This window comes from Conger conger, chromosome 4 (assembly GCF_963514075.1).
Source record: "Conger conger chromosome 4, fConCon1.1, whole genome shotgun sequence".
In the NCBI taxonomy this organism is placed as follows: domain Eukaryota; kingdom Metazoa; phylum Chordata; class Actinopteri; order Anguilliformes; family Congridae; genus Conger; species Conger conger.
Genome location: NC_083763.1, coordinates 56,032,485 through 56,052,130, shown reverse-complemented (window position 1 = coordinate 56,052,130; position 19,646 = coordinate 56,032,485). Strand labels below are relative to the sequence as shown.

The 19,646-nt window shown below is 37.4% G+C and overlaps 1 protein-coding gene across 3 annotated transcripts in view; it reads left to right on the top strand.

The window, feature by feature from the left end:
• Positions 1-19,052, top strand: part of adgrl2a (adhesion G protein-coupled receptor L2a) — a 116,026-nt gene extending 96,974 nt beyond the window's left edge. For 2 of the 3 annotated variants that reach the window (XM_061237816.1, XM_061237814.1), the window contains 6 exons: positions 731-797; positions 4,523-4,614; positions 7,487-7,655; positions 9,916-10,044; positions 10,404-10,500; positions 16,931-19,052. In XM_061237816.1, coding sequence (XP_061093800.1) covers positions 731-797; positions 4,523-4,614; positions 7,487-7,655; positions 9,916-10,044; positions 10,404-10,500; positions 16,931-17,688 — 1,312 coding nt within the window. In that variant the 3' untranslated portion in view covers positions 17,689-19,052. Of the gene's footprint in view, positions 1-730; positions 798-4,522; positions 4,615-6,375; positions 6,421-6,725; positions 6,753-7,486; positions 7,656-9,915; positions 10,045-10,403; positions 10,501-12,613; positions 12,743-13,432; positions 13,451-16,930 lie in introns of all 3 variants that reach the window. The other variant, XM_061237813.1, reaches the window with a different exon arrangement.
• The last annotated feature ends 594 nt before the right edge of the window (positions 19,053-19,646 follow it).

Genomic DNA, 19,646 nt, shown 5'->3' with positions numbered 1-19,646 from the left:
GTGTCTTCACTCTACATATTTGACATTTGGCTCAACATGCTTTTGCACACATTTTGGTCAGCTTGATTATGTATAGTGATTGCTTGACTTAAAAAAAAAAAAGATTTGGACTGTCTTAGTCTGAAAATGCTTGGGATTTAAAGGAGGGAGTGGCACATATACTAAGTAGGTTGGTAAATTGTTAAATAATTTGAAGGTTTTGCATAAATCTTGCACAATATCTTTTAGAAGTACTGAAACATTATTTTCTTGAATTGTGTTAATTGTGTAACATGGTATGCAACGCAGTATAACCCCAACCTCCTGACATGTGGCCTTTATTTTGTGGTTACTTGCAAGGATTTTCAGTTTAGTTGAAATTTAGATTTTAGAAATATTCTGTTTTTAAATGAATGCAGCCAAGTAAATGCCACAACAAATTCCACAGCAGGAGTATGGATTTATTTGTGTAACATTTACTACAAACATCCCACTTTCCTTTCCTTTCTTTTTATTTAATCTTTTATCCATGAACAATTCTGTTGCTTTCATGAACTGCAATGGGAGCAGTGTATGTTTTATTGTTTGGAGACACAAAATTTATTTCTGTGGCCGCTACTAGGGAAGGAACAAAAGCCCTTCAGTTGTATATCCTAGCCCTGCATTAATAGTTTGCTCAAAGGCAAAGAATTAGACTGCTCCATCTGTTCTATGTTAATCCTCTCTGACAGGGTTGTTTTGTGTTTTGCAGTTGTTGGCTAAGGGTGGACAATCACTTCATATGGAGCTTCATTGGTCCAGTCACATTCATCATTATGGTAGGTTGTGTTTTTCGCACTGTGTGTGTGTGTGTGTGCATGCATGCGTGTGAGTGTGGTGGTGGTGTGTGTGTGCATGTGTGGAAGCGTGTGGTGGTGTGTGTGTGTGTGTGTGTGTGTGTGTGTGTGTGTGTGATCAAAAGGGTGGGAATGTGAGTATGGATCTCAACAGGCCACAGAAATGTGCTTCAAAGCTTAATGGAAAATTGACTTCTCCATGTACAAGAGCAGATGCAGTGACAACAATCTTTCCAGTGAGAAAGCATGTGTTTGAGTAATACTTCCTGTAATTTTACCCAGCTTGCTTCAATAATTCTCTGCTCTTTGATTTTTTTCTCAAAGGAGTTGAATCGTGGGTAATGTAGAGAGTGTTCTTTGCTCTTTGAGTACATTGTTTAACATATGAAGTAATATATGGGCAACAGATAATATAATCCTCTATCATCACAGTTTTTAACCTAATCACAACCATTGCTAAATTACAAGTCATCATAGTTAAGGATATGTGATATTGTAACATTTTACTATTTTATGTGTCTTTCAATGTTATTTGTTGATGATTGCACTGTTATAGGCTCCTCTGATTAATATAATTATAGTGGTGTTTCTGTGCACCAAAGGTGTTGTGTCTTTGGGATAACTTTATGTTGTTGTGTGCTGAGACTCCTTGTTCATCGAAGCAATCACAATTTAATGCTACAGATCAATGACGTTACCTTTCGTATCAACGCATTGACTCATACAGATTTGTTGACATGTTTGATATAGTGTTTCATTTCTTTTTTGTGTACACACGAGTGTGTCTTCCTAAGTATACAATGTTCCCTGAGAAAACCAGTTGGTGACTGAGAGTGGAATCTAAAAGCACCTTTCTGTTTGGTTATGGAGCATGTAGGTGAAGGACATATAGCGTATTATATTGACATATGTGCTGTTCAAGAGTGCAATTATTTACTGGTCATGACATTATTATCTTCAACTAGATCAGACTCAGAACTAAGAGGCCTGTGGGATCTCTACTCTGTACTTCAAAAAATGAAATAGCAGGTGGCATTTGTTGGACAGGCCCTTGGAGCCCTTATGCTGTCTATTGGTTTGCCCTCTAATCTTTCACACTGGCAGATGAGTAACTGTTCAAAATGGGCTCTCTCGAAGTTCAGAGAAGAAAGGTGATATTTGCTCAGAGGTGTGTTCATCAACTCTTTCATAGTTCTATGCTCAAATGCAGTGACCTCACAGAACCTTTACAAACGACATGTACATTATCCCTGAACATTATTTAAGTAGCTCCCCTTTTCTGGGTCCAATCATGTCATTTTAACCTTGCATGGCCAGCAAAACTGTTATGTCACTGACATAGCAAATAGTAGTTGAAAACTGCAATTTTCCCACTCTTGCACCAACTTGCAATAGCAAGTTTGATATCAAAAACCTGCTACAGTGTGGCTTTGACTCTTTTTCTTGTACGGAAGTGAGACAATATCTTAATAATGCTTTTATCGAAAAGCAGATTAAATAGTTACTATCCATTCTTGGTCTTGAGCAGAAACAGCAGTACAGCATGCTAACAACTATTATATCACCATACCACCTCTCATTTAAAAATAATTAATAACATTGTGTAGGTTCTTGAGTCAGACACTAGCTGAAAGGATATTATATATCTCTTTCTATGTTCCTATTTATGAAATTCACAGCTTCATTTTAACGATGAAAAAACGCCCTGTCTTAAAGCTCAACTTAAGCAAGTCTTGAGGAAGCACTTTCAGCTGGTGTGCAGGCTGAGGTTGCCCTTCCTCTCAGCATGAGGGGTATTAGATCGATGAAAAAGGAACATGGAAGTAATGAGTGGTGGGGAGCCATTAGTATGCCTGAAATGCTTTAACGCAAGCTTGGATCATGACACGTCGCGAGCTGTTCTTATCATCTGGACAGCTCCATCTGCACCTTTAATATTTCATCCAGTTCATTTGGAGTTCACTGTGTGCAAACTCACTCAAAAGCTTTCTCCGCAGTCCCAGAGTGGCATAGGCTTCTGCATGGCTAACGCCGAGGATAGAGGCAGGCTTGGGTAGCCATAGCCCTGCTCTCGTATGGTACTGGAAGCCCCAGGGACAACAAAGGGAGGATGGGGGGTGGTGTGGGAACATGTGCTGTTCTGCAAGGTTACTTTAGAGTACTGTTTCACGTTCCTCTGTCTCATCAGATCCATGTCACAACTGCAGGCTGTGTAAAATGCATTTCAAGCCACTCAACTCATGATAAAAATGACTGGGCTGATGGCTAAAAAACTAAACGCAACATTACTGTAATCCATGATCTAAAAGCCCTCTCCTCTTCTCCCCCCAACCCCCCATGCCCCCACCCCCCCCTTTTTTTCCCTGGTCTTATTTTGTGGCTCCCTGGTTGATTGCAGGAGAAGGGGTATTGATTAACCCAGTGTTTAGACGGCAGTCCACCGAGCACAGGGTGCATGATTGAATGATAAGTCACAGAGTCTAGTCTTCTGAAATACACAAAGGCCGCCACCTATCTCATTCCACCATCGCAGACTTGTTTGTTCATCGTAGCCCGCTTTGTCTTTAACATTTAGACAAACAAGGAAGAAGATAAAGAGACAGGCTTGTGCATCTCCTTTGTTCACAAGGGCGGTAGTTATCTTTGTGCTATGTAATGTAGAGTGATAAATGAAAGGTCAAAATAGAACGTAGATCTGGCCAATTTTTTTAGACCACACCTGTTTGTGAGAAGAGGGAGTAAAAAAACATTCCAGTAATTTACTAATGTATAATGTTTCATGTTGTCCATGGGTATGAACTGCATTTTGCTTACAAGGTGTCCTCTGTGTCTATTTTAGCATTTAAAAATAACATGGACTTGGAATTTTATCCAATTTTATGCCATAGCAATTTGAAATTGTAAATGTACAGTATACTGTATATATTCATGTAGTGAGTGGAATATACCGTAGCTATTTTAGTTTAAATTGCACTCTTCTCCCCTTCAGCCCTTGCTTTACACACAGTGGTGAGCGTAATTATGAGTTTTCACAGAGACTGGTCAGGTTTCACAATGAATAAGTTACAGAGTGTATTATGTTGAGCATTGCCCAGCTGTCATGGTTGACCTCCTCAGCTTTTATAATTCAAAATCATGATATTGATTTTAATGGGTGAAATAACTGGGCAGAAATGCAGCTGTACAGAAAAGCTGTAACCTTGTCTGAACTTGATATCCAGGACTTGCTTTCTGAAGAATTAATGTGGTATTAAAAAAAATAAAATTGATGCAAATCCCCACCATATCCCACTGTAAGAGAACCATCGCAATCCATGAAGAGAAAAATCCTGGTTTCCTTTATGCCTTTTATAGTTTTTAATATGTTAGTGCTTTTTTTCCCCTGGTTCCAGACGTGTATTTGTTTTGTACAATATCACAAGCTCAGATTTCTTTTTTCTTTCCTTTCTGTCTTTATAGTAACAGTTTTTTGTCTCCATTGGATTTTAATGCATTTCCATGCTCTTATTGATATAGAATGACACTAAATTTGGCGCCAGTCTGCCTGTCTGAGTCTTGCAGCAGGATAGATGTATATTACATTAGTCTCAGAGAGGGAGAGCCTTTGAAGGCAGGCCTTTTTAATCGTTAGACAAATTAACAGCTCTCTTCTTTAATTCTGCCATTTATTTCAGTGTGTTAACTATGTCATTATTCTGTTTTGACAGCTGAATCTCATCTTCCTGGTTATTACGATGTACAAAATGGTGAAGCACTCCACTTCATTAAAACCTGACTCCAGCAGGTTGGAGAATATCAAGTAAGTGTTATTGTTCAATGTTCAAATTGTTTAACTGTCTTACCTTGGAAGATATTTTACAAAAATGGGATTGATGACATGTAGATTTCATTACTCCCATTGGTAACTACCAATCACCATATTGCCTATAAATATATAATTCAGATGAAACACTTTCAATTAACATTCAGACATAACAGTTAGGGCTTTGTTGTTTTTATACCTTTTTTATTTTGAGAAAATGAGTCGTTCTTCATGTTCTATTCAAATCGACCCTAACAAAGACTTAATTGCAATCGTATCTATCTCCCTTCTACTATAAACACAAATGATACAGACAAAACATTTACCGAAAGAATTCAAATTGACTCCAGACTGTATTTAACATAGAGCATTTTTTTTCTTTAATTTGATTTCCCATAATGATGACAAACAATATTTCTTCTGTGAAATTTTTTTTGTTTGTCACAATTGTATTCTGTTGTATTCCTCTGTGTAACTGACCACAGCATTCTGTTGGCAATTGCACAGCATTTAAAGTCTCTTTGGAACACATTGATTCAAACACATGTTGGCAGGGCTTTAGGGTGGGGCAAGGGAAAGCACTGCCATGTGTTTCTCATGGAACAGCATACGCACATGTGCATACACACACACTCACACACACACACACACACACACACACACACTCACTCACTCACTCACACACACACACACACACACACACACACACACACACACACTCACTCACTCACTCACTCACTCACTCACTCACTCATTCACTCACTCACTCACTCACTCACTCACACACACACACACACTCACACACACACACACACTCACACACACACGCACACACACACACACACACACACACACACACAGATTCGAGCACCCAGTCCAAAAAAGATAAGCTTGTTTTCCAATAAGTTTTCATTCTGTCTGTTCTGTTTTTCATCAGAATGCCTTGGGGAGGAAACGGATTGCATGTGCCTTAATTGTTTATTGAACTAATGAACTTTATTTTGTTTTTGTTGATGTGTACAATGCTGTATACACATTTTTTATTTACACTCTGGGGATATACTACCTGGTATGCAATAAACATTCACCTAAATAATTATATAACTGCCCCCAAAAGTGGAAGAATTATATGTGTTTCTGGTTCTAGAAAGAAAGATTTATTTGTTTAATGTATAGAAACATATTGAAATTGGATTCCTCACCGTATTTGAACATGTTTTACCTTTTCCTATTTATAACTGAAAAATATTCACCTTTCCTATTGATTCAAACTTAAATCTGTCTCCATTGTACTACAGAAATTTCCCCAGTTTCAGGTGACCCCAGCTACTAAATTTGAAAATTAAAATATTGGCATGTATACCAAAAGCGTCACTACAAATAACTACAGTCTCAGTCTTTATACTCCAATTGCAAATGCATTCTACTCTCAATGCTCTCCGATAATTCTGTTTACTGTGATGAAATGTGAAGGCCTATGCATGCACTGTATGCTCCTACAAAAAGGAGTATTCAATGAAGCACTAAATGATGTGGTTTCACTGGCACTGATAGGACCCTTCTTTCTGTTGTCTTGTTGATTTCATGTTGTCTGCATGGGTCCCCTAAGACAAGAGGTACCTGTCATAGAAGGGCTACGAGACACAGTATAACACCAGTCTCATTGCATGCTTCATGTTGAGAGAGAGCTAATCTGTAGCATCTCTCATTTCTCTTCTCCTTTTCCTCCTCTTCCTATCTTCTTCTCATCCACACCAGTAATTACCGTGTTTGTGATGGCTACTATAATACCGATTTACCTGGGTAAGCTTCCACCCTACCTTAATTGATCCTTTTTAATTCAAAAATCTAAATTTGATAAATTCCCAAAAATGATCCAGTAAGATTAATGTGTTGTTTGTGGCATTAAAAATAAATGTAATAATAAACACCTTTCTAATGAAATCAAAGAGAAGAGACCTTTTAAATGGCCAAACGTCTGTACAAACCTCTTTACTTTGCTATTTCCTAATATTCAAGATCCAGTCTTAGATTTCTGACGTGCTTACTAACAACTTTGTGATACTCTTGGTCTAATTTTTGTTTCTCTTTCCCGCCTATCATGCTAGCTATGAAGATAATAAGCCATTTATCAAGTAAGAACTAGCGAGAAGCCCAACTTGTTCTTCAGCTTGTAGTTTACCCTCTTTTCCTTTCTCTGTTTCCCGTTTCTTTCTTTGAAACCATCAGTTCCAGGGTTCCTCATCCCTTGTTATATATCCGCATCCTCCATTACTGTCACCATTACAGTTTACCGTCGTGCATCCGATCTCTGAAGCTGCTTGAAGGCACTGCGGAGCCTTCAGACATCTTCTATTTGTTTCATTTCCTCTAACTATCTTTTGAGTTCCCTAGCTGTCCAAGATAGACATGGCATACTCTCAACCAAATGATGTAGTGAACAGCACACTAAAGAACCATGAGATACCTTGGACTTTCTCCCCTCTTCTTTTTGTGGACATGCAGCCCAAACTCATACTGCATAGCATATGTGACATACCAGTGTGGCATGCAGCGGTGTTTCCTCCCAACCATTAGCTCATGAAAACCCAAATTCTAACAGTCTCTTATGAAAACAGTTATCCGTTTTCCTTTTTGTATTTTATTTATTGTGTCTCGCGTTCTCAGCTGTGATGCAAAATCTAAAGGCCTGTACTCCAGCTTGGGTGTGCTATGAGTGTCGTTTGACCGTTTTGGGTGTCTTTGTGTGCCCCCCCTTTGTTCCTTCTGCTGTTGTTACTATGCTCTCTACCCCTTGTCTTATGGCTCATTATGATTTCATGGAATTTACGTCATCATACAATTTAGGTTGTTTTGTTTTGTTTTCCAGATCCTGGGTCCTTGGTGCGTTTGCATTGCTCTGCCTTCTGGGGTTGACGTGGTCTTTTGGTTTATTTTTTATCAACGAGTCCTCTGTAGTGATGGCATACCTCTTCACGATATTCAACACATTTCAAGGAATGTTCATCTTTATATTCCACTGCCTACTCCAGAAAAAGGTAAGTTGGCTAGAATATGATTTCTAAATGTTTTGTAGCTGAAACACATAGCAGTTTGTTGCTGAAAGTAGTGTGACATAATTTATTCTCACATGAAAACGGTGGTTATTTATGAATGTGTGATTAGTATTTCAGATTGGGAGTCAAAATTCTGGCCATTTGTCTTATAAAATGGATGTTGCTGTAAACGTAATGGAGAATTCAAGGGCACTGCTGGAAATGTTCACTATTCCACAGTATTTTGCAAAGTCAGAACAAGACATAATGAAGCAATATCCAGGTCAGAGAGAACAGAGATCTGAACAAAAAAAAGACTTAGCATCTTGCTTCTGGTTTCTTCAGTGAAGGTGTGTGTGTTGGGCTGAAGTCACACCTACTCATTAAGTGGGCACACACACCTGGGTTATTAGCATTAGCAAATCAGCCCTGGGCATAAAGGTGTGCTTAGTCTCCATGGAAGGAAGCTGGGCCCAGGAACAGGCATGCTGGGAAACCTCTGTGTCCAGCAATTCTCTCCCTCCCAGGGGTGTCACCCAGCGTGACAGCGTGTTCACATACAAACATTTCACTACACCTGCTCGCCAAGGAATGAATCCAAAAATAAATCCAATGTAAAGAAATTTGTTTAAAAATTTGCATCATGGAAAAATATTGATTCAAAATAAATTTGTTAAAATGTAGTGAATTGCGCATTGAGTTGCGCATTGAGTTGTGCATTTTTGCATGGTATGACATTTCATTTTATAATTGCTGTACAGACTGTTCACAAATTCCTTTACTTAATTCCTTTAAATTAATTCCTTTAATGCCGTCTTTTTCAGATAATTATATATATAGTGAGGTGTACAATTATTTTGCCTTACTTGTAGCTTCAGAACTATTTTAGAAGATTGGCCAGAACCCAGCCTTGAACAATTGACAGTTCTGATGACAAATACTTAATTTTTCAAGGATTACCTCGAAGTGGTGTGTCAGTTGATGATATGTGAGGCCCAGTTCACAGATTTCCTCCACATAGTTGGCTAGGAATTTGAGGAATCGTCCCTGTGGTTCTTACGGTGACTTACTGTGTTACGGAAATCAAAACGTTGAAGTAAATGAATGTCAAGACTCACTGATGGCCAGGATGTCTCTTGGACATCAAGAAGGCACATGAATTTCACAGTCAAATAATAAACCAGAATCACAGGAGCTCCAAAGGTGTTTATTATCATGCCAATAATTGATATGTTTTGTAAACATGATTAAACAATCTTTTAGATTTCATCAACAAATAGTTTCTCAAGCATTCTCTCTTAATTAGTTTTAAGTGAAATGTTTGAATTTGCTGAAAGTCTCAAAATTAAATTAATCAGCCCAGAAGCTAACATCAGCCTGCTTTCCATCAAGGTGTATGAGAATAGATCTTTGACAACCGCTACAGGCCTGTCTATGTCTACTTTACTTCAAACAACATGTATTCACCACTGGGAAGACTGCCTAAGATCTCTCAAAGAGCCTTATTCACACTCTTCAGAATAGTGACAGCCATACCATGTAACTAAATAGGCCAATAAAGGGGCACTGCAAAGCTCAATCATAGTGACACCATTAATGACATACATGGAAACTAGTGCACACAAGCACACAAGAGAGATAGGGAGAGACAGAACAAATACATTTATTTAATTATATTCTCTCTTATATTTCTCATCCTGTTTGGTAACAGGAGAAGCAGCAGGTTTTTTTAAATTAACAATCGACTGTGTCCCATCTTCAATGAAACATTTGAAAAAGAATAACAGGCCAGTGAATGCAAAAGGAAAAAGCTGCATGTTGGTCTGAAATCAAAATCCCACACTTTGAGCTGCAGCCAAGGTTCTTCTTGCAAAAAAAGGCAGTTCTGGAAGGGCGCTGTATGCTTTCAGTTGGGAGATTTAGAACACATAGTGGCAACACATAGATTTTGCAGCCAGCAACCAATAACACCTGCAGTGATATACACCAGGCATGCTGAAGAGCCATCCTTGCCATCTGAGCCACTCTGAAAATTCAAATTACTCCAAGCCCAATTGTTATTTGCTTGTTTTTCAAGTTTCTTTCACACATCTCCAAGTCTGCTTTTTCAGAAAAGCTGAAATATTCTTGTGTAATATTGCACTCAGACCTGTCAGTAGAATGATGCTTGAAATGTAGAGATCACAAACTGTTTCTCTTGGGATGTAGCTACTGGGGATTTAAAAGTACAGGTGCTAACTCTACCCATTATTTTCTTTCACAGGTCCGCAAAGAGTACAGCAAATGTTTCCGCCATACCTACTGCTGTGGCGGATTGCCCACTGAGAGCTCCCACAGTTCGGCAAAGACATCCACAACCAGGACTAGTGCCCGCTACTCCTCCGGAACTCAGGTATAGGGCTGTTAAAGCCAAATGTTTTATTAACCTGCTTTACAGCTAAGACGAGCTTAAGTGAAAATGGCAGACTCAAACTAGGTCAATTGTCCATGTCCCTGTTTTGTCTTAGTTTTGGTTGCCCTTGCGTCGGTGCCCTGTTGTGTTTTTCAAAGAATGTCTTTGGCCAGCTGAACTGCAAATTATGGAGATGTAATATAATGCATCATAAATGCTGTATGATATTGTGCTCAGCCAGAAAACTGGGTCAGATAAAGGAAAAGAGGTTGCAGCAAGTACATATAATAAAAAGGGCAGAAAATAAAGCAAAGCTGTAAGCCCTGCATGGTCCTAATAACTCCTCTGTGTTCAAATAGAGCCGTATCAGGAGAATGTGGAATGACACTGTAAGAAAGCAATCTGAGTCCTCCTTTATCTCAGGTGACATCAACAGCACCTCAACCCTCAACCAAGGTCAGTGGTTCTCTTTGCTTTTCTAACCATTTCTTTAACATGCTTTGTATTTCTGCAGTTAATGGCTGTATGTCATGCTCTTGACTCTGAATTATTTGCGATGTTAGTGTGGTAGTCAATTAGGAACCGACTGTTGCTCTGTGTAATTTCCACTGTATGTAAAATAAATGCATGGCTAGCGTTGCGTTTATGCTTTTAGTCTTGACTAACTTGGTTAACTCATCTTCCAATCCTTTGGGCTACCTTCAGTAAGGGTAAGAAATCAGACAGTATACGGAGGGAAATGTTCACAGAAAACTTCAGCTATTGACTCAATAAAAATAGGAAGAGGCAGCAAATTAAAAACAAAGTCACATTTTAAAACCTTGTTTGCCTGGCTTGAAAAAAGAACATTACATACTCGGCAGCCCAGATACAGGTTCTATTTAAAGGATTTCAGAAAACAGACTTCATTTATTTTTTAGTCTGAGCAGAGTTATGACGGTGATGAGAAGATGATGTTAAACTCTGGGTGACCCTCTATGGTTGGTGTGTGTTGTTCAGCTTTACAAAACCTGCATGCATTAAAAAAGCTTTTCAAGCATGCAAGGGATGAGAGGTTACAGCAAGGCTGATTAAATCTTTCTCTTTTCCCCCTTCCGAACATTGTACTCAGTTTCAGTGAACTGAAGCTAACATTGTGACACATGCCTCAGAACCCATTGGAGCTTCTTTAGAAAATGTCAATGACTGTTTCAATTAGATGTATGTCAGATAATAAAGGTCAAGTATTGATCATTTTTTCGAAGAAATACAATTCAGTAGGTGCCCTTGAACAAGCTAAAGATGAGTCAAACTCTTTGGTAACATTTTGTTTTTGCTAAAGCATAAGCTAAGTGAAAATTATTCATTTTCAATATGTATCAGAAAAAAATGTATCTTGTGCCACAGGCAGACACAGTAGCAGCCTTAAATAAATACTCCCTGAGAAAGCTTTAAAAAAATTAAGCTAAGAACATACACTCAGTGAGCACTTTATTATGTCTTTTTTAGACTGACTGGTCTTCTGCTGCTGTAGCCTACCCATGCGTTATGTGTTCAGAGATGATCTTCTACCTACCACTGTTGCCATGCATGATTATTTGTGTTACTATCACCTTTCTGTCAGCTTCGACCAGTCTGGCCCTTCTCCTCTGACCCCTCTCATTAACAACATGTTTTTGCCTGCAGAACTGCTGCTCACTGGTTGTTTTTTTGTTTTTCGCACTATTCTCTGCAAACTCCAGAGACTGTTGTGTGTGAAAATCGCCGGAGATAAGCAGTTTACTTGGATCACATTTCTTTCTTTCTATTTTGACATTTGGTCTGAACAGCAGCTGAACCTCTTGACCAGGTCTGCATGCTTTTATGCATTTAATGCATAAAAGCATGTATGATTGGCTGATTACATATTTGCATTAACAAGCTGGCGAACAGGTCTACCTAATAAATTGCTCACTGACTGTATATAACTATACAAGAAGCAGAGATCATAGTAAAGAGAAATAAAGTGACCACATTGTATTATGGCTATTTATCATGTATAGCTTGTATAAAATAATTTGTTAGGTACACTGGTTACTGACAGTGAAATATGTTAATCTTGTGTTTTGCACACAAAATTGGTGTTTCCTTTAGAATGCTGCCATTTGCAAAACAACCAAGAAATAGCCAAGACATTTAAAAAATATTTTCTTAACAAATTAGAATTTTTGATTAACTCTAAAGTGTCTTGTCTTAAAGATGCATTTTCATATATGCAGTGTGTGTGTGCGTGTGTGTGTGTATGTGTGTGTATTTACGCGTATGTGTGTGTGTGTGTGTGTGTGTGCGAGAAAGAGAGACAGAGAAACCATTCATTACCAAAGACAACATTATGATTAAGCCGATGAAGATACATTAGCTTAACTTGGAAGAATGACTGGAAGAAACCGTCACGGCAAAGCCTCGGACATAAACCACCATAAAATCTTAAGCAAGGAATAAATGTCCAGTGTATATGGGATGATACAGTCACAATAGGGACACTTTTACTGAAATGGCCACTGTGGAAATGTGCAGAACTTATTTGTCTTCTTCTGTTTTACTGCTCCAGGGATGACGGGCAATTATCTACTAACAAATCCTCTTCTTCGACCGCAAGGCACTAACAACCCCTATAACACCTTACTCGCTGAAACGGTTGTATGTAACACCCCCTCAGCGCCAGTGTTTAACTCTCCAGGTGTGCTTATTTACTACTCCAGAAAAACATATTTCCGTTTATTGCTTGCTTGCGCTTTGTATTATTTAGACATTGAGTAATTGAGCCGTTATCTCTGCATCAGGAGAAGAATGAAATGTAGTATACCCACTCTTTGGCCTTTCACTTTCCAACTATTGAATAAGATGCTGCAGCATTTTATAAGCCACATTATCTGCAGTGAAATTTGTAGCAAATTTCATTGACTCCATGATCTAGATTTAAACCATGGCTGTCATATTATGGACACTGAATTCCCTTCCTTTCTCTGAAATGGGCTTAATTAATATTAAATGAAGTAAAAGTGGGAATATGATACTACATTTTCTTTCTTGATAAATGTGCTCAGAGTAATGCATTATTCTAATGTATTTTACATGACAATGGGGACAGATACTTGAGTCACAAAAGGTTACCTCCATTTGTGAAGAACATACAGCCTTGAACCAAAGTCAAACAAAATGTATATAAAATTAGTTTGTGGCAAAGCAAAACATGTTTGTAGTTTTTTAACAAAAAAAGGGTTAGTTACATTTAAAATTAAGTTTAAAACTTTGTGTTTGAACTTTGGAGGCTGTTATGTATGAATGATATGACAATATGGAAATTTAAGTGTCAATATCTTATTTTTGCTTTTTTTATTTTTTGCTCTTTCCTTATGCTTTCCTCTAGTGACCTACAGAGAGACAAGTATGGGAGTAAAACTTAACTTTGCCTATCAAATGTAATTTTTTTTCAGCATGATTATTAAAAACAAACCCTGGCACAATCAATGGTTACTTCAGGTCATTGACTTACACTCAGTGGGCAAGTGGTTCACAAAACTTTACAAAAAGAAGTGGCTACTGTTAAATATAAAAAAAATTCAATATTAAATTCCTCCTGGTATACCCAAATTTTATCATACAAAAATGAAAATAAATTCTCATCAATTATTGGGTAGCCTTCAGTGCAGTTCCTTTTACCATTTCCAAAAAGTCGTTTTTATTTTTTTATTTTATCAAGACTAGATTTGAATGCTGCACTCAAACTGACACCATTTCTAGCTGGTTTGTTTGAGCCCGAGGGATGTCTGCTTTCAGAATAGCTTCGAGAAGCTTGCTTTTAAAAGCTGTGCATTTCAAGATGTCTTGAACAGAACGGTTATAATTAAAGCTGCTGTGTATTATGTATATATATATAGTACATATCATCAACCAAACAATTCACATGTGGTTATAAAGTGCAGATTTTCAGCTTTTATTAAAGACTATTTTGTGAGCTGAAATTAGAAGGTTCTATCTGCGTTCTGAGAGTTTCGAGATATTGAGCTTCAAAGATTCCAAAGTTAATGGGCTCCAGGCTGATACAACTTATTTTTTTGTAAAAAAAAATAAAAATCATACTTTTACATACATATGTATTTTTGTATCAAATTTCACACATGTAATAAGTGCCCTATAACAAACATATTTATGACACCAACTCATTTTTGTAAAAAAAAAAGTCAGAACTTTATAATTCAGCTATAAATCAGCTCTCACGATTTTTGCTCATTTTGGTTTCATTAAGACTTATGTATGTATAGAGTTTGCTAAGCACATGAATGGTTTTTTAGAGCAGTAACTAATTTTACACCACAGTAAGTGGTTTCTAAAAATGATCGAATTCATATGAAATAGGATGTGGTTTGTATGCGTTAATTATCTCATTTATACAACTCAGCAAATTGTTTGTACAATTTTTCATCTTGTTTTTACAATCCTTCCATGCCACATTGTAAAAGGTGTATGTAGACTGACTGTATAATGAATTTAATTGCAAAAATAATGCATTTGTAGTGTGTAAGCAAGCCTTAAGAAACAGGTTATTCAAGCCAATGTTAGCACCAGAAAGGCCAGAGCCAATACCATTGGGAATTTGTCTAACACTGTAAATGAATTACATGAAATTTCATTTTTGAAAGGTTTTGAACAAGATAATGAACTTGTACAAATCACTTACTATCGTGAATATACAAGATCATTAATTCATACAAAGATATATAAACTTGATAATTAACTTGTACAAACCACTTACCATCTCATAAACGAGATAATTCCACGTCATAACTTAAAACAAGGTGTAGAAACAAGTTTAAAATGTTTTTTTTCAAACATTCGCTTTGTACTCCCTATATATATTCTGGATTTAATGACATTTTTTATAATTCTTGATTTTAAAAAATAATATCTGAAGCAAACTGTATGGTCTATATGAGCAAATTAGCAAATCATTTTACAATATTTTATATCCCCTTTGCTTACTATTATAATAATAATAATAATAATAATAATAATAATAATAATAATAATAATAATAATAATCTATTTATTTTACTTCTGGTATTTGTATAATACACTGCAGCTTTAATTGTGACATGGTGGAAATGATAATTATGAATCCAAGGGAACAGATGATTGTAGTTGTAAAGGTGTTCTGTTCCCTTGAACTGTCTTCCAGAATGCAGCCATCTCATAGTGTCCAATTTCACTCCACTCACATCAGTTCTCCTCTCTCCAAACTACCAGACTGGATCAAAATTATGCTATGGCAATGCATAAACAAACTGTATGATCGTCACAGTAGCAGCTGTTCATAATCTTTTTTCCCCTCTTTTTTCCTCCCTCATTTTCCACTCCTCCTGATAAGCCCTGTGATGTCTATTTTACATGTTTGTGTGTCTACAAAATAGGAATTCCTTATCTGAACAACAGCATGCAACCATAAAATACCCCATTTCTCTTAATCTCTCCCTCATATCTCCAACAGGAATTTAAGTTAATCTCATGTCCTGCTTTGGATGAGCCATGGCTGATACTCCTCTCCTTCGCCTCCCACTCTCCCTCCATTACCCCACTAATATTTATCCTATCACTCCTAATTTCTGTGAACTGTGCTTAAAAAAATCCCGTCGAGCGAGCTCCATAACGTTTGGACAAAATAATACTTTTTCTTAATTTGCCCTGTACTCCACTATTTCATATTTGTAATCAAACAATTCACATGTGGTTAATGCAGATTCTCAGCCTTTATTAAAGGGTATTTATATATACTTTATTTTAACCATGTAGAAACCACATGTGCATTTTTAATTACAAATCTAAAATTGAGGAGAATAGAGCCAAATTAAGAAAAAATGTCTTTGTCCCAAACACATTTTGGCTACACGCACTATATATCCCTTTTCTGCCCTGGGCCACACCTTTAACAATTGTAATGACTGAGGGTTACACTGGGAACTGTCACTGTGACTGATGCAAGCCACAGGGCTGTAGGCTAACTCTGACCTGTTCAAGCATAGGACACTAGCTGCCAGAGAGAAATTATAAAACCATACACATAATTAACCACACAAAGAAAATATGTGGCATTTATTTTTTTTCAAAAACTCTTGTAATTGCTTGTTGATTTAATTTGCTGAACCCTTGCTCTGACTAAGTTGCTAAGTTGCTTTTGTTTTATTTTGTTTGATTTAATTTTGTTATTTCAGTGATTATTCATCATGTTACAATAAATCATTTTACTTTCTTTTGTACATCAGCTACTTTTAGGCCAGATAGCCTGAGCAGACAGACATGATGTGAGTTGTCCAAAGTGAGTCATTCCACCTGCTGTCTGTCGTGCTGTCGGATGGTGCTTGTGAGCCCCTGTAGTGAGAGAGATGGCTGTCCGTGTTGAACATGGCTGTTTTCTGTATTTGTTTATATTTTCTCATTCTTTTCCCCCCCACATCTCCAAAAAGGAGTAAGAACTCATGTTAATGTAATAGCTTGCCCGTTTGTGGCTACACATTTTACATTTATCTATACTTTGTGTATGTGATGTTTTCTATTTTATTATTTTATTTAGTTATTCCTTTCAAACTTTTAATGTTGTTTAGGACAAAATCTATGTTTAGTTGAGCAGGAATTGGGAATATACATAAAGAATATGTAGATGGTTAGATTTTCTTCCTCATTTGAAAAAGAAAGTATGGTACATTATAGAGGATTCAAAATATATCAGTTCAATTCTCTGTATTTAATATTTGCTATCCAAATTACAGTTGTGTCCTGAACAGCATAAAGGTTTTTGCATTTTCTACAATATGTATGTAGGGCTGAATGGTGCTGACTAATGTAAATCCCCTCACATGTTTTTTCATTACAGGACATTCACTGAACAAAGCCAGGGATACAAATGCAATGGATACTCTACCGCTAAATGGTAATTTTAATAATAGCTACTCTCTTCGCAATGGGGACTACGGTGACAGTGTGCAGGTGGTGGACTGTGGACTCAGCCTCGACGATGCGGCCTTTGAGAAAATGATCATCTCCAAACTGGTGCAGAACAACCTCAGGGCCTGCAGCAAAAACCACAACATGGAGAGAACTTCCACCAAAGTGGCTGTGGGCGGGAGCAGCAGCGAAGATGACGCCATCTTGGCTGACGCCTCATCTTTGGTGCACGGGGATAACCCAGGCCTGAGCCTGGATTTACACCACAAGGAGCTGGAGGCCCCACTCATTCCCCAGCGGACTCACTCGCTTCTGTACCACCCGCAGAAGAAAGTGAAGGCTGAGGGCATGGACACTTACGTCTCTCAGCTCACGGCTGAGACTGAGGACAATTTGCAGTCGCCAAACAGAGACTCGTTGTACACTAGTATGCCTAACCTAAGAGACTCTCCCTACCCTGAGAGTAGCCCCGATGTAGAGGAGGACCTTTCACCTTCTAAGAGGAGCGAGAGCGAGGACGTTTATTACAAGAGCATGCCTAACCTTGGAGCTGGAAACCAGCTTCAGGCTTACTACCAGATCAGCAGAGGCAATAGCGACGGATATATTATTCCTATTAACAAAGAAGGCTGCATCCCTGAAGGAGATGTAAGGGAAGGACAGATGCAGTTGGTGACAAGCCTTTAAATGTATTTAGATACCCCCCTCTGCCCCCACCCCCTAAGACACACACACACACACACATGCACACACACACACACAGGCACGCACACACATGCGTGAGCCTTTTTGACCATCCTGGCAAAACAACATGAATGATATACTGTCGAAGAATTTCTACTGAAACAAAACTCTACCCACCAACTGCTCTTCCCGTGGCTCATGTACCCACTCCCCTCGTCTTCACAGACAGACTGCAGTGTATGGACATTGCTCTGCACTAGCATTTACATTGCTGTGAAGTTTTTAAAAGACTGTGTAAATACTATACAGAATGTTTTAAAAAATTAAAGACAAGCCAATTATGTATTTAAATGTTCTGCTGCTGCTGTTGAACGACCGAAAAGACAGAAAACGTACTGGCCATTCCAATTCAGCAGTTTTTCAGCAGGTTGTACATACACCTACATCATTGTTTTTTTCAAAGCCTGTTTTGTATTATATACAAAATCAAGCTCCAGGACCATAACTGGAACTATGGGACTGAAATTTTCCTGATGAGACAATTAAATTAGGAATATAAAGGTCCTGGATTCTAGAACAGACTCATCCCCACCCTTGTGAAGATTGGATCTTATAACCACTAGCAATCAAGCCCCAGGCCTTATATTTTCGCAATTGTACATTGAACTGTTGTCAAGGATAATGGTGAAAAATATATTTTGTTGTATTGCTAGTGTAAAATAAAATTCATGGCAACCAGAAATATAAAAGAAGACATTTTAATTAAAATTTTAAAGTTTGAAGAGACTATTGTGTAAAAGTTGCACATATGTTATGAAAATGTGTTTATTCTTCTTACACTTCATTCATTGTAGTATGTTTGAACAAAAAAGATATAGAAATTAAAAGATCAAAATACAAGGTTATCTCATTCTCACTTTTTCCACTTGTGAACAGTGTTTTTGCTGACATGAATCATACATATTACTCATCAAAACAGGATAACATATTTTTTATTTTATTTTAGTATAGCATAAAATGAATTCCCTATTTCAGCCAATAAAGCCATGCCTTACACAAACCTGGTCTGAATCAGATGGGAAACCTAAATTTTAGCTAATTATATCATGAAGAAATAAGGCACAAGGCACTTAAGACATCTCTAAGATTTTATATCTCTTCCAAATATGTTTCAGCTGACGGGTTTGGGTTCATTTATTTATTTAAAGATCATGAAGAAAGTGTATGAATTATTATTTTCCAGCACTGGTATGCTTAGTTCATTCTTTTCTGTAAACATGATTAATAAAGAGCCCATCACTAAAAAAGAAACCAATGTAAAGTTCAACACTTGTTTAACAATAAATAAATGTGAGAGTTTTTGTCAAGTGCTTGCTAGCTCTTTTTTATTAATGGTTTTCCATTAGAGAAAGACTGCTCGATTCTGCAAAGCAAAGAAGACCTTTTTTTTGTTTCATGTACCAATTAGGCTACATGCCTGGATGGGGATTAGCCACCTTAGTGAAATATTTGTTTTCACAGAATCCTGTGGGTTGGTCAGGCCCAGTTACCACATCTTGAATGTGACAGCCAATTCTGTTCATGTGACTCAAGTTAATGATGAGGTTGGGGAAATTACTTTGTAAATGTTCCTCAATCTACCCGTTTATAGCACTCCAATAAAGGCCCTGAAATGCCACTCATTTATCAGTTTGTCCAGTTAGTTGATTATTGAACATTTGCACCTTATATCAGTAGATTAAAATACTTTATAACATTACCCTAAAGTGCCATTGGCGAGTAATCATGATAATTATAAGGCAGGATAGAAAGTGCATCTGGCATTATTTTGGATATAAAAGATTAGCCAATAGATTGCATCAACTTAATATCAATGCCATCGTTAGAAATGTATTCAAATGACTTGCACAGCTATAAAATGTGTGAATCAGCTGCTATTGCAGTGATTATGTCTGCTGTTT